The sequence below is a fragment of the Ischnura elegans genome, chromosome 6 (assembly GCF_921293095.1).
Source record: "Ischnura elegans chromosome 6, ioIscEleg1.1, whole genome shotgun sequence".
Classification (NCBI taxonomy): Eukaryota; Metazoa; Arthropoda; class Insecta; order Odonata; family Coenagrionidae; genus Ischnura; species Ischnura elegans.
Window position 1 is genome coordinate 31,659,074 of NC_060251.1, and position 20,335 is coordinate 31,679,408.

A 20,335-nucleotide genomic window follows, 5' to 3' on the forward strand; every position below is an offset into this window, starting at 1 on the left:
GCGATAGCTGTGATCTCCATGTTTAATAACCACATTTTATTTCATGGTTCTACGTTTATTACAAATTACAAAATATTATTTCACTACTAAAAGAGAACCACAGAAAACATAAATAGAGATTAGGAGCACGATAATCAGAAAATTAATCAAATTGAAAGGGGTTACGGTACTACAAGCGAATCATAAAAGTTTTATCAATTTAAAAAAAAATGGAGCAAAAAGTGAAAACAGATTTTCTACAATTTCGTAAAAAATGCACTATTGTCAAAATAATCCCAAAAATACTGGAAAACCAAAAAGAATTTAGCATATCGAATTGCAGCATCTAGAGCTTCACAGATTTTGCTCTGTGTAAATTTTTTGTGTGATAAATATTCATTGAAATATGGCCGTATCAAAATTAACGAATTAAAAGGATCTTTAAACAAGTATTTTACTTATGCACTGAAATTAGGAAGAAAAAGTTCATAAAACTGAAAAAGATGCATTTATTTGCAAACAAGGAGTTGTTTTTTGCTTGTATTTTATTTTTAAAATGTAATTACACTTTGTTAAAGATACCCGTCTCAAACCGGCCGAATTTGAGATACGTGTTGTTAGAACTTAGCCATTGATATGTTGTTTAACTTCTAAATTAAAGAGTGGATTAAAAATAAAATCAGAATTTCTGATTCTTACTTATTCAAAATTAGCAAAGAGTTGGAAGAAAAAATATGCTTCTCCTCGGTACTAAATGAACCTTGAAGAACTGAAAATGATTTTTTACGCATTATTAACATGGGAAAGAACTTATACGGTATTTGTCATCATTGATCATCAATTTAGGCATTATATTGTTAATTTGAGGATAGATATATTCAACAGAGCGTCATGAGAATCATGATGACTAACACCTCAATTTATCCTCTTGATTTAGCCTTGCATGCCCATAAAGACTCTCAGGATGTTTGAATATACAGTAAAACCTGTATGTAGTGAACCTCTTTACATCATAAACCTCCATACATCATACCACCCCTACGGTCCCGTCTGATTTACATGTAAATTCCTGTTTATATCGTAAAACCTCCACTTATCATACCAAGGAGATATCCCCGAGACGGCCTAACTACCTCCGCAAATTGTACCTAGACAACAAGAGACCATTAATGCAGCCGCGATTACGTACGTGGAATGACATTTTCAGCAATAAATGTTTCACTCTTTTTTTTTCTTATATACCTATGTATCTTATTATGCTGTAATTTTCACCTTAATCATTAGTTGTGGCCATTTTGTTCAATATGAGAGTATACCTAACAGTAAATAAGAAAAAAGGTATCCAACAATCCTAATCATTTTACGTGACTGTTGAATTGAGAGAGATCACATCATTTTCTCTCGAATCACGTAAAAAACCATGCCATAGCGCTCACTTTCTCTAATTATTAAATAATAAATATTTGTTCACTGATGCATGCATGTGTGTTTAAACACATAAATATAATGGTTTAAAAGACAGCAGTACCTTTCATTTCCAAAGGATATGAAAAAATGGTGCCTATCACTAAAACCTCTCCATAGTGAACCTCCATACATCAAATTGCCCTAATTTTGGTCCCCTCCATTACGATGTAAAGAGGTTTTACTGTACATACATATGTGCATAAGTACTAATACTGTATCTAATATAAGGATTAGAATATAATCCAACAGTGAAGTGCTAGAAGTGGACATTTCAATCCAGCGGCTATAGGTTAAGGTTAACAATCCACTTGAAGTTTTACCAAAAATCATGCATCAAAAGCTGGAATGGGGATTACATTCAGAAATAAACAGTTAGCAATAAGGAAATCAATAAAGAAAGTGGAAAAATAAAAATTTTAATGTATTCAAAATACTTTCTAGTATCACAATAAAAAAAGCAGTTAAAACAGAGTTTTTAATCAATAACTGTAGAAATATAATTAACTAAATAAATCATCAAATAGTGAACCTTCCTAATTTACTATCTGTGGGATTCAATTCAATGATAAATTCTCTCAGAAGCAGCTCCACATGGGCATTGACGTAAGGAGTTAGGTCAGTCCACTTCTTTTCTGGATCTTTCGAATCACGAGTAGCAGTTAATTCCTGAAATAAAATTGTAAGATTTCTTGCTATACCAAGAAAGGAATGTGACAGTAAATTCCAAAAAATTGTACATAAAAAAACCTCACTCTCTTCCTCAGAGAAAAAACAGAGTCCAGCTTTCAATGGGAGTGAGGTGTTCTTCATGAACTCTTACTCAATTTATAATAATGAACTTATTCATTGCTTAGGGTTAAAAACCCTTAATGTAAGGTACAATATATCAGTATTTGCCAGGACAATACCACAAATACAGTAAAAGTAAATACAGTGGAACTTGGTTAGTACGTTCCTCGTTAGTACGTTTTCCTCCTTAGTACGGCGATTTCTCTCCGTCCCGGTACAATCCGAACAAAATACAGGTAAAAGCATCTGGTTAGTACATTCGAAAAAATTGCGCTTTCCTGGTTAGTACGATCAATTGCTTGCCGTGACGCAACCCGCAATTCTTTCTCTAGTATCTTCTTAAGGGTCGTAAACCTCCGAATTCATGATATAACTTATTATTACAGTAACAGTAGAAATAAAAGAGATAACATTCTACAATTATTATTATACTGCCTCCTTTTAAATGGTCTAGATTAGGTCTAGCGTATTTGACTACTGCTGCGGGAGCAGACGATGCTCTGGATCTCCACGCGAAGCTTAGCTTGAAAATACGTTATCTCGGCACGTAAGCAGACGACATTATACAAATTTCTTAAGTAAATTTCAACTGTGTAATATAAAATCTTCTTGTAATTACGTCGTAATATAATAATCTTGCGTGTTATTAATCGATATAATAATCGATATGGTTTTATTTCAGAAGCAAATGTGTACGGCTGTCGCCGTAATTTAAGGTTAATACAATTTTGTCCCATTTTTGTGATTCTTACAAACAACCAGTGGACATAATCAGGGTTGTTGTTATATTCTCCGAGTATGCTGTGAGAAAGAAGAAATGACTTAGCTTTACCTGTCCTCTTTCTATAAATATATATAGGATAAATGACGCCGTTTTCATGTAATTGTCTTCGGGAAACCTATCAAAACATTGTGATTTTTATTCACATGGTATTGTTTTTCAATGTAGCGCTCATTTTCGTGATTTTAAAGGTGAAAAGAGTTCAGGAAGGCGATCCTACGAGAACTACCGATAGTAATTGTAATTATGATGACTTTTCCACAGATTGCAATTACCCTGACTGGTATTATTTACTTTCCTCGTTAGCACATTTTCCTGGTTAGTACGTTCATTTTTTGTGGTCCCTTAAGAAACGTACTAAACAAGTTCCACTGTATATACATACTTAATGACCCCTTACAGTTGAACAACAGAGTTCAAACAATTTAAGATTGATTGTATGAAAATTGCATGAGTAGTTTTTTTGCTTCTGAAATACAACTTTTAGGAGTAATTTTTATTTTGTTGGGTGCATTGCAACTGAAATTTATTTTTCCAATTTTGCAAAAGAATACTTCTGAGAATTATTCATAGAAAATTGGATCAACTTAAGGCATTTTATAAGACAATTTACAACCTAAACAGTCATTACTCTCAAGATAACATATTACTTACAGCTAAAAGTCTCTTCATATCTTCACCATCATCCGGAAAAAGTTCTGACAGGACGTAATGCTATCAAGACATGAAAATATGAAGAAAATAAATAAATCAACCATATCATTACTCTGGAGTATGTATTATTATCAAGAAATAGAGTGCTTAACAAAATTCCAATTATGGGAGAAATATTCACTCCGTACAAATCCACTCAATTTTTTATTAACCCAAATGGTTTTGGTGCTTATGGTGCCATAATTTTCCTTTTTAATATGGAAAAATACTCTGCCATGCTCTTGAAAAAATATAGATAATATAATGTATTGTTGTAGGTAAAAAGCAAAAAAATATTTCAAAAGAAAATGATTAATTTTAGGCTTCATGATATATGTATTGCAAAATTAGTTATTTTAATGCTTAAAAAAATATCTACTGAAAAAATGTGGTATCTATGGTTACATTTTCAGACTTTTTTGAAGAATGAAGTATAAAAACAAGTCTTAAAAAACATCTGTTCATACATTTTCCATCTCAAAAAATTGACACCTAAAACTTAGTGAAAAATTGCCATTTGAACCCTTTAATTAGCTGTTATTCTGATTTTCTTAAAGAAAGGTACATGAATGAATTCCTACATCAGCGTATATAACCTTAGCCTAACTGTTAATTTTAATTTGATTACAATCGCTTTCATAATACACCTTTTTCAGTGTTGAAGTATTCTCAATCATTTTTTAAATACAATGTAGCAATTGAACCTTCAGTTTGTATTAGCCAGGATTTTTTCAAATGACTTACATGAAAAAAAAAACCTCTCACAGTAGTATTTTGTCACATGAAATGTTGTGCAGTTCTTCACTTCACAATTACTTCTGACATAAATACTAAGTTTTAATGAATTAAGGAGGCCGTGAGATATTTAATGGGCAGTGATTATACCTCTTTTCTTCCTCTAGTGAAAAAAATCTAAAACTCTACCTTATACCTAAACTATTATGGCACAAATTAAGCAGAGACTGTACAAATTTTTACAAGAATTATGTACTATTGAATTGAAGAAATATACAGAGTATGTTTTAAGCCCGATTATTGGGTAGAATAATACAGGACAGTAAGAGACAATATACAAATAGACAATATACAAATTAATCCCACAGAAAAAAAACAGGAAGGGAAAATAAGCAGTGAGAGCTAGCACAAAAATGGGCGAAAATGAAAGATTTACCATACACACCTAAGAAATGTACAAAGCTGAGCTTTGGGTAAGTAAGGTAGAAAAGCTGTAGTTTAATGTCAATGGTTCAAGTATGTAGGTAATAACAGTTTCATGCAAAAGTAGGTAAACCCATCCACAAGAACCCATGTGCTCAACTCGAGTTTCAAGTTCAAGTTGACGCTAATCATGAACTAGGCTTAAAAAGGAATAAAATATCCAATATCATCACCTTCCTCTTGAAGACAAAAGCAAGATTGCTTTCAAAACTTTTTTATCACAAAAAAAAAAAACAAACACTGGTCAAAACCTCAGAATCAGTCAATATTGACTGATTTTAGACATTTACGTTACCATAAAAACCTATGAAAGAATCAAAACTGGCACGAGTATGTACTTCCCCATAGTGGAAAAGCTTATGGGGTTGTCAATTTGATAAAATGAAAGGGAGGACCAATTAGCCCTGATGTTGCCAGCAGAGATATGGATGAAATATAAAAAAGAGTATTAGCCTTAATTTGGAGCAGGTCCCTAAAAATTAACTCACAGGACAACTGAGAAAACATTTTTGAATTGAAATTGAAAAGCCGACAAAACTTTTAAATGCTGAAACAGGGTGGATATACCTCAGCTGTAAACGTTAGGAGTGAGAGGCTAAAAATCACCAAAAACCGACCATAATCTACATGAAATCATACATCCCAGGGGCAGTCTGGCCAGGTCGGCCATCGCAGAGGGTCACTGAGTATAGGGGCCCCCCTGCAACATTCGCGTCAATTGTGAAGCGTATAAGAAAGGCGTATTAAAAAAAACTCAGAGTTTTTGGCCGACCTAGAGTTTTGTTGCCGTTATGAAATTCTACCTTTACATTGGTTGCTTCCTTTACAACATACTCTGTGTAATAAGACTATGCATGTAAAAACGAAAATAAGTGTCTCAAGATAAAAGAGAACTTGATGTTTTTTTGAAAGAGTCATTTGAAAAGTTTATTTTATATTTTTTCAAGAGTACAGCCCAGTTTCAAGTAAAAAATACTTTAATTAATACATAATTGAATTATAATGCATGTTTAAGTATACTGGGACTAGCCACGGTGATAACTTTTACGGAGTCACCCGCAATGAACAAATCGGATTTTTTGCACGAGCATAATGCATTATTAAATTTTAAAAGCTGTGAAATTCTCACTTTTCATCATAGTCTTTCTTAATTAATTGCTATTTTTTCTTACTTTTATCAGACTCTAAAGTGCCATAATAGTGGCAAAATCCATTTCCGGGCATGAAATTTCATAAAAATATCCTAGGGAGGACTGCCGAATCCCCCAGGGTAAGGGGGGTCCCATCACGAGCCCCTGCCGAGGGCCCCCAATTGTCCTTGATATATCCACACTTCTTTTTGAAACTTATCGGCATAAGCCAATTCATTTCACTAGTTCACTTGAAAGATACATACCAGGTCTTGTCGTGTTCTAGCAAATTCTTCATGTACCCAGCGAAGTAATTCATCAGCCCTCTTACTTTCCTCCTCATCAGCGGCTAACCTTTTTTCAGCACCAATCACAGCTCTTTCAAGTGAATTCTTCTGCAACTGGAGCCTTAAACATTAAAGAATAAACATATGTTAAAAATAATTTCTGCACTAAGAGCAAAACTATGTGATATAGATTAGAGGTCTGGAATCTTCTCATTCCTGCAAGTCGTGACTTAAAATGAGAATGGCAAGAGCAAGTACTATTATAATTTAAGTAAAGCTCTCTCTCAGCAAGTTGTTCCATAATTTATGAGCACAAATAATAAAGAGCTCAAAGCCATGCCTTCCCCATAAGTAGACAGCGGAGAGGCCCTACTTGATGCATAGAATCAGGACTTGACGTTTAACTGTCAATGAAGAATTTTATGCATCAAATGATTAGCCACATAAAAGTTGGTAACAACCTCAACACATGTAGCATAGAAAAACAGTAAAATTTTCACAAGATAACTCCACCGAGTTTCCAAAAATTATATATTAAATCTTTATATATTAAAACATCACGTATAGGTACATCAACTTTAACAGCAGCTAAAATTTCAAAATGGCCGACATTTCTTCAATTGAACTCACTCAGGTCAATGACACTATACTTGGCTGCAGGCCAATCTGCATCTTCTTAAGGCTCCCGGATACCTTGACCAAAAACTACGCTGCAGACGTCTGGGCAGATTCGTCTGAGGCCTCTGTTATTCTATGCACATAACATTTGAATGCTTACTTACGAAGAAGAAACATCGATATTTGAAAAGATCGTCGTAATTTTTCATTTCTCGTTTTTCACGCTGCGATATTGACCACGGAAAAACACTAAACTCGGCTAAATTGGCTGCCTGCTACGGCGTGTAAGATGACGGAACCCAAAATGTTTTACAGTCTTTTTAAACGATAATCCTTTATCTTCATATTAATCCATGCCATTATAATATACTCCTCATAATAGCGACACTAAGTCAATCTATTCGAACCTCTGCACGCTATTTTTGCGTTCTCATCGGCAGCAACATTCTCCCGTTCAAATCGCCCTCAACCACTGAGCGAGTCTCAGCGTGCGGAAGAAGGGGAAATGGAGGGGGACAACGGGGACAACGCTTGCACGGAGTCCAGTTCGCCGGCAGCCGCCCAGCCGCCGAGTAGAATGTTATGATATTGCTCTTGCTGCGTGAGGGTTGCTTTAGTACGTGTGATACGCGCTTCAGAGCCGAATTTTAATCTAGTTCAACGACATGCTCTGGGACAGGAATTGATTCACGGTAGACGCGCAGAACGCCACATAATATTTAACAATGCATGATCTTTTTACCAAAATACTGCCATACCATGATGATTTTTTCCGTGAATCTTTTGTTCCGATGTTATTACAAAAAGACATATGAATACAGCTAAGACGCATTTCCCACATAACATGCGTGGAGATGTACTTCGTACATTTACTATCGGTAATGCAGGTTTATTCACAGCGGGGAGGATTGCTACAAATGACGCTGGTCAGTTTATATCCGCTTCAGTACTGTATTGTACCCTGATACATCAGTACATTTCAAGGGTAAAATTTTCCTCTCTTCGGTGCAATCTCCCTTGCCATAATTTTATACGAAAAATAAGATAAATTATATTAATTCTGCTTAAAATAAAAGATTAGCTTTAGATTTGTGAGTCTCGAATGTTTATTTTTAAGAAATTCATTAGTTTAAATGCCTAAAACTATGTAACTAATATAATTCTTGATAGTTCGTGTCACGTCATAGATTACGCATCGTGTACCAGCGTGCATATTTACATCCGTGTGTTCTATTACCGAAATTTTCAATTTTCTGTAATTGAAGTTTTTTCTAACGTGCAAGTCAAGAACTCATGGACAACTTGTACTATGCATGATGCATTGCAATAGGTTTGCTTAACTCATAAAAAAAACTTATGCTAATTCTACGGTGCTTGTCAATTGCCAGGAAAATATTTAGGAAATCGGTCTCTTTCAACCCACTCTTGCACTCTACGGTCTCTAAAATAGATTTTTCTACATCTGACGTCTTTTTTGGCTATTTGAACAATTGAGACGGAAACTTAGATAGGTAAGTTATAATGCATAAGATATAGCAGCATTATCGAATTCGTGGTTCCTACATACAAGGTAATGGTCTAATTTTTCAGTGGAATGAGTGTCGCTTTTTGGATACTTAGAGATAGATAAAATATTATAGGACTAGTTTAGTGTCTTTCATTATTTTAAACTTAAACAGAATATCATATCGCACACTATATCATTGATTCAGGGATCCATAATTTTTGAAAGAGGCAACAGGATGCACGAATGAGGAAAGGATTCCGTCATCTCAATCTACGCAACACCGCATATTTTGATATTTTGCTGCATAAAAATGCGATAATTTGATACTCATCTACCCACTGTCTTATTCGTCTCTCGTCAATCCTTAGACCCTTGGTTTTTACTACAATTTCGCTCGCAATTCCATCATTATGAACTTAGCCTTACAAACCGAAAGAATGGGCATCAGTTTCAAATAATGTTACATTTTCACGGGTATCGAATGAAGGACTTCTGGTTAAATTGGAATAAAATCGCTATGACAAATGCTTATTTCTTTTATCGCAATAATCTTATATTTCCCTTGCATTGGAACTGCCCGAAGAATTTTTTAATCTGGGATAGAAGTCATTGGAATATATGCTTGCACTGGACGCTTCCTCAGAGACAATATAAGTTCAAATCACGCAAGTGCTAAAACAGGGTAGCTAATATGAGCGTATCTTGAACCGCTCGTTCATATCTAAGAGTATAATAACTCTATGGTTCACATCACAGGGCCTTAGGTCGTAGGCGGCGGAAGACTGACTTGATGTTCGTGTGTCCATTGATGTTGTCACTTGGTCTTCCACCTCTGGCAGCCCTTCCTTACTCTAGAATTTTATTTATAATCTCTTATTATTAATAAAACATGTGCACCTTCTCGTACACAATTTCGTCGATTTACCTGCGAAGCCAAAATTTGCAGTAAATACGCCGCAAAAAGCATCTTTTTTAACGCTATATTTTTTTTACTCACGTCTCGAACTGAAAGCTTTGGTAGAATAAGTAATCGTCTCCAGAAGAGCAAAGGAACATATGCACCTATAAAAATAACTTTTTAACAATTTTAAAAACAAACTTTTTATGCGCACATAGATTATGTGAACATTCACGCCCATTCTAACATTGGCAACAACGTCCAATAACGATATACGGCCTGAAAATAGCGAAAATGATTGAGTCCGTCGTGCATCGATATTTATTAATTAATTTTTCTGTAGCATTTTATAAAAGTAAAATAGTAAAAAGAATTATAAAATTGATTTTTGCGATAGATATGCTTCGTTAGTTTTCACATGAAAGACTTCTGTCGGGAATTGCATTTGAAAAGGGATTTAAAAATTTTCTTTACAGAGTACCGCCATGCATATTGCATTAACAGATGAAAAAATAAAATATGTAAGTAAAAAGCAAAGAAGAGAAAGCATATTTTTTTCATGAAGAAAGCATTGGTGAAGTGGTATTGCACCCTTGTTCGAAACTTATTTTATTGCTGGCACTGATAACTCAATATTTTTATCCATCTTATAGCGGGCATCATTGTAATACATGGTAATGAACAAATTGATAATATTTATGGTGACTCCGGGGATGCTACAAATACAGATTTAGAAGATACTCCGCAGACCAACAAAACAAAATCTGACGCAGAAACTGCACATATAATGCTGGTAGAATTTATTCCACCTCTCCCATCTCACATGTATATGGTGGCTATATGTTATGGTAGAGAGGAAAGTTAACTTCAAAAGTAGCTTCAGTATTAATTGGGAAGCTGAGTAAGACAACGGTATTAATAAATCCGGTAAGCGATGTGGATTCTGGTTATAGAGCTTGCGGCACGACTTACCAACCTAGTAGCAGCTCAAGTCTACAAGTCCGCTAACATTCATATGGAGAAAAAAGTAGACGAGGTAATAGTAATAATAAGTGAAATCCCTGGTTTAAAAAAATCAAGTAATGATGGGGAACTATAACGCCTCAGTTGGGGAGGGAGGAAGGGCTACGAAATAGGAGATTTTGGATTAGGGAACGCGAAACGATCGGGGAGAGAAATCAATAAAATATTGCAGGAGAAACAAGTTATTTATCACAAAGGCCTGGTCCAATTATCCTAAAGTGCGAAAGTCCACCAGGAAGAGTTCAAGGGATACGGAGATACACCAGAAAGACCACATAATAGTAAAACAGGCGTTTAGGAATGGCGAAAAATCTAGCGCATTCTCCCTAAGGTGAACGAAACGAAACGTAATATTCAAAAGACTTGTGAAAAAATAGAGGTGAGGAAATAGAACGTTGAAACATTAATGGGAATATCAGGAGAGATTACTAGAAACTTCTGGAGATTCGTATGGCAAAGAAAACTTGGATAACGAAGGAAACTAAAAAGAAATTGCGGTGATAAGGGAGTGGAAGAATGTAGACACAGTGCAGGGAAAATTCTAAGTAAAATTAATCATGTATTACGGTGAGAAACCAAGAAGAGAGAAAGAATTGGCGGAAAACAAGGAGAGACACTGCGAGGAAATGGAAAAGATTCAGAAGTAACGAGAGGTAGACGAGTTGTACGTCAAGGTGAAGTTGCTATCTGGCGGCCATGTCAAAAATTAATGATAAAAATGGAAAGGATGGGGAAAGAGGAGGATCTGCATGACAGCGTAAACAGGCAGGAAATATTTAACATGTAGAAGGGGCAGTGGTGTAGCATAATCTTGAGCCAAGGAAGAGGCCGCTTCTAAGACATGGAAATCGAGGGAGCTCTCCCTGATATGAAACCTAGGAAAGGTGTGGGTGGATAATATCCCATGTGAGCTACAGAATAATCTAGGTTATAATGGTAAGAGAAGGTTATTCGAACTAGTACGCAAGATTTATGAGGAAGGGTCTTGGCGGGAGGATTTCGCGGCAGTGGACAATAAGGATAAAGTGGTACTGAGGATATTAGAGAGAAGAATAGAGAAAGGGACTATCAATTACTTGGGCAAAGATCAGTTTGGATTCAGAAAAGGTAAGTGAAGATGCAGTTGCGGTAATGAGGTCGCTGGTGAAGAGGAACCTAGACTATAATCAGGTTGTGTTTGTCCTCTTCGTGGATTTTGAAAAAGTATTTCATAGGGTGGACTGGACAAAATTATGGATATTCTCAAGAAAATAGGCGTCAATTGGAGGGATAGGCGACTCATTTGTAATCTTCATATGGCCCAGACTGCGCAAGTGAAGGTGGCGGACGTAGAAACTGGAAGGGAAGCTTTGGCCGAGTAGTAAGGCAAGACTGTTCACTATCTCCATTGCTTTCTAGAGTATATGCTGAGGTGATGGCAAGAGAAGCGTGGGATGAGTTGGGAACTGGAGTAGAAGTGGGAGGGATGATGTAAAATCAGTAAGGTTCACGGACGATCAGGCGTTGATTAGCCAGTCAGCGAGAGGGCTGAAGGCTATAGTGGATGCATTAGACAAAAGATGCGATGGATATGGAATGAGGATTACTCACAAGAAGACTAAAGTCATAATTAAGTTAACCAAATTTCTAGGAAATTTAAATGTATCCACGCGACGTTTTACTCCCTTCGCAATAAATGTTACCCACAATTTATTGAAACTATTAATAATGTGTTAGTGCAATCATAATTAAACTACTTGATAATCTGCTGGTGAGGGGTATTAAAATTCGAGCAGTTGGATGCTGATTCTCCAAAAAGCAATAGACTGATTGCTACAAAATATAATTTGAGCCGTTCTTCCCTATAAATTTATAGATTTACAGTTCTCCCTTTACGTCACCATTACCTTTTCAAAGTATCCAAAATTTTCTACCCCATAAGTGGATATAAACCTTAAGAAGAACCTGAAACCAGTGTGTTAAATTTAAGACCAACAAAACTTTATATTTTGCCGACGCCAAATTCTACCGTTCAAACACTCATTTGTCTATGTAAGACAAAATTATTTTCTTGATGATCAGAAAGTATATGAGAATCAAATAGTTTAACATTCTTTTTTTTTAAGATTAAATAAATGGTAACTTAATGAAGAAAATCCAAATAAAATCATTTGTCAATGGTGCGTTTAATGCTCAATATATTTTTTTTGCACGACAGGTTGAAATTTAATAAAAAATTGTTATATTTTCAAGCATTAATTATGTTTCGTATCTGGTCTCTTACTCATTTCTTCAATTCGTATTGTCATTTGTCTTGAGGTATCCTACAGGCAAGGCCTAAATGGGATTCCTACTTTATCCTTATCTATTTGAAATGTAAAATGTGCTTTTAATGATGATTCCACGGATAAATAAAAATAAATTGGTTAATTATTTATGCGGTTCGTAAAGATTCACGAGCTACGATTGTGACACAAGATAAAAGTAAGTGGACAAGAACGGAGAAAGTGAAGCGGACGGAGACGAGGAGGAACGACGAAGTGTAGGACATAGTACGAGAGGAGAGAAATTTTTGTTGCAGGAGGGAATGTTTGGAAACGAGAGATAGGAAGGAAATAAAAGATTTGATGGAAAGGAATTTCATAGTGAATTGAAGAGGAAATCCAAGAAAGGAGAAAGTACAGCCAGAATGTTTCGTAAATACTCATTACAAACCTACCTTAATCGGTAGGTTACTTTAGTAATAATACATAAATTTTGACACATATTTTTGTACGAATTATTTTTATGAAAATTGTAAAAGTGTCTAAAATAACATAACACGCGTCTTCGTCATCCCTATCGTCCAGTTGCAGCCTCCACGTAGAAGAAATATCCTCCCGAGATTCTCCACTTGATGATTACTGTGAAATTCGGGAAGGGATATTTATCTGAAGCGAAGATCACAAGTTTTTTATGAGATCCAGGGGAAACAGAATATTTCACGAAAGGGGTATTGTATATTTTTCTTTTGTACTCCACGTCGATTTATTTAAGAAAAAAATTAGAGGGACAAGGCTTTATGGGAAAACCTCATGGCGGAGAAGTTAAAAACATTTTACCTTCTTCCAGAAGTATTTAAATTGGAAAAAGTGGGAAATTTATTTTTTTATGCATCGAGAGTAACGTTTTTCATTGAAAACGAAATCTCTACGATATTTTGACGGGTTGAAACACCATGAAGAACAAACGATATTTTCAAAAATGTCAAGGAATATATTGTACCTATCAATTCTTACTTGCCGGATTATATCGCTACTACAGGAGATTACTCTAATTAGTAACCAAATCAATTTTCTTTTAATATTTGAATACTTCCGGGTTTTTGGAGATGAAATCTCACTAATCTCTGTGCTCTACACTTCCGTAAATAATATCCATTTCCCAATCTCGAAGACCGCCGTGTTTCCTTGAGATACGTCTACTTCCATGCGGCGAAGAGATTATGCGCGGTGACACTCTCAACAGTCACAGACCCAAGTCCCAAGTTGGCGAGAGGGTTCCCAAAATTTCAGTCATCTAAACCCCATCCCCTCCACATCGCCTCCCCTCCCTTCCCTAAACACTGCCCCCTACGTGCCCTCCCTCGAGTCCAAGGCCACTTACTAGTCGGCTAGGCTCGCTAGCCACTAGGCCGAGTTTTTGAGGGGTGGGGGAAAGGATCCAAATCTCGGAAGTGCCCGATGTACCCGGCAGCCTTAATAAAAAAGAGGGGGATGGTTTAGAAAAATTTAGATGGAATATACATATAAAATAGAAAGTATGTATGTACTGATAAAGACATATCACTAATATTCTACTGCCTTAGACTGTACTGAACAAGATTCTTCATAGACAGGGCATCACAAAAGATGGTTGATATGAGAGGTTTATTTCAAGTGAGAACAGATAGATCTTTGTATCTTGGTCTATGATGAGTCCATCATTCCACTTAAGCTGAACTTTACAAATGACAGTCACTAGCTAACACTAACGTATGGATCTAGTTTTTTCAACTCATGCACTAAGAATTAGGCACTACATATTAGCAATTAAAATTAATGCACTACGAGAGAAAATGTATCCTAAATCTAACTATGCTGTCATTCCTGGGCCTATGATGGCTCTGCATTACAGCATGTTATCATTATGCCTAATTCAAAATGAGTGAAACTCGTCATTAAGGATTTTTTACGCCACCAAAGGGTTCTATTTCAGTCTCATGGCAAAAATTTTCCAACTTTCCTGTTAATATTCTTCAGAACAGCCACATTCTCTGGCACACAAGCAGTGACATAATGGCAAAATTAGCAGTGCAGGGACGCACTTTCCTTAACTGTTCTTAAGAAGTGATATTTTACTCTATCTCTTTTTTTATTACTTTAATTCCTCCTTGATAAATTTATATTTCATTGAAAATTCTTTTGTTTTGGTTACAAATGTATATCTTAGAAATTTGGAGGCAACAAAATTGATAATAGTGTTATTTGACTATTATGTCTTATATTAACCGGTGCCCGAATGGTGTTCCGGGACCATGATACCACTGCACTCGAGCAAGGTTCAACATTTCATACATGTAAGCCATGAAACTAGAAACCTCAGGACTTTTAATAGAATGTTTCAAAGAAATAAAGCAAGCATCAACTTATTCATGAGTACTATATTGACCAGCAGTGTCAAGGTGGGAGAGCCACCAATATTCCATCATTCACAGGTGCACTAAAAATGGGAATACAATGCAAAATTTATGAATCTCTCATCATGAATTCAGCCTAAGAATAATATGCAATCATAAATGAAACTGATTTCATGCTGAACCAACAAGACAAAAAATATGAACTTCCACAAGATGATTAATGACACGACCATGATTTCGTTGAACAATTGTCATCAATCCGGTGAGCAATTTACAGAACATATGCCTAAAAGCAGTGAAACCAAGGAGGGGGAAGGGGAAGTGGAGAAGGATTGGTCTACAGGCTGATTGGCTGGGAGCATGGGAAGTGAATTAGGGGAAGGAGGAGGTTTGGGGAGAGGTCGACTCACAGGGAATCATGAAGCAAAGTTAAGGTAAGGGATAACACGGGAGAAGAGGGTTACATGTATTACATGGTTATTAGTGCCTGGTTTCCTGAATACAGCAAAACTGAATGCCCAGTCACGAGATGAGCTAGTAATGTCGAGGAAATTGAGGCTGCAGTTAATTCCTTTCTCAGTGACTCAAAAAAGTGAAATATGACATGGATAATTCAGAGTCTTCGAAAATGTCTCACTGACTCTCAGTAATAAATTATCCTTTAGTTCAATTGTTTCAACATGAATAACAGATACCACAAAATTACATCGATACCATTTTATGTGGAAACTGATTAGGTTTCATTAGAAAATTATGTGATTAAGTAGTGATACTTTTTCTCCCATAGTACATAACAGATAACCGCACCCTAAGAGTAGGTACCCACAATCTAATCCTGTCTCGGAATCCTTTTTCTTGCTGGCCTTTCTTTTCATTAATAAGCTTCATATTTTTAATTTCTTCCTCCAGCCTCATGAAGTAACTTTGAATGGCATGGTCTTGAGACCTGGGAATAACTAAAAGGGGTAAATATTAGAATACAATGAAATAAGTAAAGGCAACTATGCATTGAATCGAACAATAATGTATTAATAATAATATATTTTTTAATGGGTTGATAAAAAAACCCTTTGTATACTTGTAGATTGATTACAAGTACTTCAAGTAAAAATGATGCATCAAGGTTATAATGAGGAGCTTCAAAATAATACTAATATCATAGTAGTAGTAACAAAGGAATAGGACAAATTTAAAACAAGAATACAGGGTCGCGGTCCGTTTCACGCTTCAAGCGATTTGAAGCGACACCGCTCTAAAGGCCGGTCCGTTTCATTCCTTCGCTTTGAAGCGCTTCAAGCAAGACTGTGAAACGGACCGGCATTTCAGAACGGCGGGCATTTCGACTTGGGTTGCTAAGGAGTTGTTGAATGAAAGAGTTTGTTTATAAACATGTTATCAATCAGACATCTCGATCTTACCTTCAATCGCACGGAAATGGAATGTTTTTTTCCAATTGCTAACAAATATTCTTGATGGCGAATCGGATACGAGTGATGACGCTAGTACAAGTGAGAGTGAGGAGGAATTGGGAAACGTCGATGAGGTGGATTTATTAGTAATTTATGCCATTAAAATGATGGAGGCGAGGGGAAATCTGGCATTGAAGCCACGGATTCTATCTTACGTAGAAAATGTGGTGGGGAATTACAGTGCACTAACGTTCTCAAGTAATTTTAAGTATTGTCATTGGTAAGCCTGATCTTATTTAAAATAATAAATCAATCGTGTGGCGAGCAATGCAGCTACCGTTCATGACGAGCGGGTGTTAAAAAAATCACGGCTCTCTTACATTTGAGCCATCAAGAGGAATCCCTTCCCAATGATACCCACATCATTGCAGACTCTGCTAATGGAATCAATGAGCATTTGAGTTTACTATTCAGAGATTCAGTAATTTTACGGGTCTTGATGCGAAACGAAAAGATGAACTACACTGCGGGATGACTTTGCATCAGAAACTCTTCAATGCTAAGTTTTCGAAGGCTCGAAAAGTAATTAATGATAAAAAAGTAAGAGACGAATAGAAATTAATTATATGTGGAACAGATAACGGTATTCATCTTGGTTTGTTGTGCGCTCCTTAATAATTGTGAAGAAAGTGGAGGCGAAGCGCCCGATGTAGCTCCAATTGACGTGGAAAGAGTACCGATTAAATTAAATGAAAACATAATTAGGATGAGAGGGGTGAATAAAAGGAAGATAATCATGATTATGAATTACCTCAGGACTAATTACATTTATATATCTAAGAAATTAAATACATTATAATTATAAAACAATAACAAATTACAAGAACTTCTTATAAAAATGCATTGAAACTCTTCTTACTTATTTCATATCAATTACGTTAAAAATATTATGAAAACCCAATCAAAGAATGTCACTGATTTAAAAAAATTAGTTTCTTCATCAAATCTATCACTGTTTTTTACAATTCCATTTTCTCCTCGGGCCTTTGACGCTTGTCTTCATCTAATTTTTTCCCTCTCCTCCGTCGCCTTTTTTCTTTCTTCCCTCTCTATTCCGCGCTCCCGCTTGTTATTTTCCTTTCCTGGTTGATATTTTTAATGAACTCCTCAATTATTACATCGACTCGCCTCTTCTTTGGCATTGCTTGGGAAAAATGAATTGATAGAGATTACCACAAGAAATAACGTTACTTTAGGGACTTCTAAGCTAATTAATTCAATAAACTAAAGTATCGTCACAGTAAACACACTATTAAATAGAAACATCATAAATAACTATAACGCTAAAGTCATTAACATCTCTTGAAATAATTCATCGTTTGTATTCACTTACTTTCTGTAGATTTTGATGGCCCTTCACGGCATGGCGACTTCCTTTAACCGATCGGGCATGCACATTTAATATTATTTTTCTCTCCATTACTTTCAATTATTAACCAAAACCTTTCTCAGCTACGATGGTAATGTCTTCTATTCCACAGCTTTATTTATTTATCTCACCAGTGCATAGTAACCGCGATAATATCATGGGAAATTGGCGCAATTTCTCGAATGATTGCAAACGATATATCGCATTCGCTCCAAACACTTCACGTAAATGCTGGGGCGTTTGGAGCTATCAAAGTTGATAATTTATGCTCGCTCCCGGGCCCCACCTCCTGTGCTTCAGAGCCCTCCAAAGCGTGAAACGGACCGACCTGAGGCGCTTGAAGCGTGAAACGGACCGCGACCCAGATATGACTTTATAAAAAAGGCAAACAGTCAATAACATTACTCCTCACATATCTTTTGAAGGCACTTGAAGTAGAAGCAAAAAAGTCTATGTCACTTGAGATTTCACTAGCATCTCTCATTGCACGGCAAAGTGGCATGTAGAAAGAGTGATTATTTGGCAGATATGGAACATTAAACAAAGTGCAGTCTTGTATACACCGAAGGTACCCTTATAGAGAGAAATGACAATAAGGTTGAGCATTTTATGCAATTGTTCAGGACATAATATAAGAATATAACACCAAATTGTTTTCTTCTACATCGAAGACTTTCAAGGTTTAGGAAATTCATTACAGAGCCATAATCTCCTTTCTTTCTTGAAATAGGCAACTTGATTGATGCAAACCTTAAAAATTTCTGCTGGACCCTCTCCATGGATGATTCATATTTCCCATAGAAAGTATTCCACACTATTGAACAGTACTCTAAGATTAATCTCACAAAATATCATAACCTTCGACAGTGGACGTTCAGTCCTGGTGAAATAATTTGAGATCCCCTGCATATAACAAGTGCCTAATGCCTGGAGACTGCACTAGAAGAATGTCATTTTTAAAAAAGTGAAAAGACGGAGATGGAACCCTGTAGATTACCACTGGGTACACCAAAAGATAGTGCAGTATTGACATGTATACTGAAGAGCACATCTAAATCCATCAAATTGTATCAGACCATGACTGCCCTCTTATGAACTCATCAAATATAAATTAGGAAATCAAACAACAACAGTAAACTTTGAATAGAACATGTCACACCCTGGCTTGTACTGACTTACATGGATTCCCAATCATTCTTAAAACAAGTACACACATATACAGATGATTTTTCTTCAGGTTGAACAGCCCAGTGTTTTGATCTGTTAATAGTTCTGAGCCAGAGATTAAGAGGTCTAAAAATATTCCATGAAATCATGAATTACAAGGTAATTATTACCGCAATCAAGAAAATTGTAAATGAAGTGACGCAGCTAAGTTCGACCCACACGCTTCGAGATACTATCAGAATCTGGTAAACACTTCACTAAGGTGTAATTCACCCTAAAGCAAGCTATATTATTTTCCTTAACTTACCTGGGCCAATACTGTCAATGATACACGCTAACTTTCCGCACACCTGCTGTAATTCCTTATCAAGAGTATCCAGCAAATCAGATCCATACGATGTGTCCATTTTCTCCTCTGAGTCGCTGCAGTTAGCATCGACATTCGAAGCATTGTTCGCGGCAGACAAACTTACATTGTGGGCAACTTCTTCAATCTCTTTAAGCTCCCTTGCTAAGTCATCGTATACCTGGCGAACTTTACTTGATGCCAGGGCTGGTCGACGCGTCATCTCTGAAGTGACATCAGTAGGACGAAAAGTAACAATTAAAGTTCACCTATCATCGAAAGCATTCAATCGACAACGGTATCAAAATACCACTTACTTTAAGCAGCGTAAACAATGTATCATACACGCACTTATGATGAACGACAATTTTCTAAAATTTCACAAGAAAATCTTCCTTCACTGATACTGCGTACTTTTATAGAGTTGTGTACACTTGTACCAACAAAACCAAATGGTCTCCTTAAACAGTGAAACCTCTCCCGGATGCAAACAGGAGGCGCCCACACAGTGCGAAGAACTGCAAACATCAAAGGAGTTTGTTATTACCTAAATAATGCATTAACATGTTGACAGAAAACACCCGCTAACCGTTGAATAACACTACTGACTGACTGTGAACAACTGTGAATAAGAAAGCGCGGGTAAATTGCAGCGTTGCCTTATGGTTGCTAGATATACCGCTAGATGTCTCTGCTACCTGCCACTTCTTGTCTTAGTTTTCAAAGAGGCCACAGATGACTCTGCCACATATGCCTCTTTCCGCCGCTTCCTTTGAAATCAACTGTGGATATACTTACATGTGTGATATATTTTTCACAACCGGAAATAAATTCAAGGATTTAAATTTTAACATATCTATAGTATATTTGAAATAAATGGATAAAATTATCTAATTCTGATATTCTTATTCCTTTGTTACCTGCACCAATCCTGCACCATTCATGAATGCTTTGAAGA

At 36.1% G+C, this 20,335-nt stretch overlaps 1 protein-coding gene across 3 annotated transcripts; it reads right to left on the reverse strand.

The window, feature by feature from the left end:
- Window positions 1-1,841: 1,841 nt before the first annotated feature.
- Window positions 1,842-20,017, reverse strand: LOC124160585. Of its 3 annotated transcripts, none has more exons than XM_046536468.1 (7): window positions 20,001-20,017; window positions 19,695-19,895; window positions 19,339-19,602; window positions 15,853-15,982; window positions 6,324-6,465; window positions 3,671-3,730; window positions 1,842-2,112 (listed from the first exon to the last, which is right to left on the reverse strand). In XM_046536468.1, the coding sequence occupies exons 3-7, from the start codon at window positions 19,598-19,600 to the stop codon at window positions 1,963-1,965; spliced, it is 744 nt and encodes a 247-aa protein (XP_046392424.1). In that variant the 5' UTR covers window positions 19,601-19,602; window positions 19,695-19,895; window positions 20,001-20,017; the 3' UTR covers window positions 1,842-1,962. The 3 variants fall into 3 exon arrangements, with proteins under 3 accessions (XP_046392424.1, XP_046392425.1, XP_046392423.1); XM_046536469.1 differs by lacking the exon at window positions 20,001-20,017 and adding an exon at window positions 19,967-19,982; XM_046536467.1 differs by lacking the exon at window positions 20,001-20,017 and having other exon boundaries at window positions 19,695-19,992.
- Between the last annotated feature and the right edge of the window lie 318 nt (window positions 20,018-20,335).

Excerpts from the sequence above, each read along its gene's own strand:
- LOC124160585 (XM_046536468.1), bottom strand. The coding sequence starts at position 19,600 with ATGACGCGTCGACCAGCCCTGGCATCAAGTAAAGTTCGCCAGGTATAC. Across the intron at positions 6,466-15,852 it reads TTCCGAGACAGGATTAGATT|GCTCCAGTTGCAGAAGAATT; the intron begins GTGGGTACCTAC and ends TTAATGTTTAAG. Across the intron at positions 2,113-3,670 it reads ATATGAAGAGACTTTTAGCT|GAATTAACTGCTACTCGTGA; the intron begins GTAAGTAATATG and ends ATTTTATTTCAG.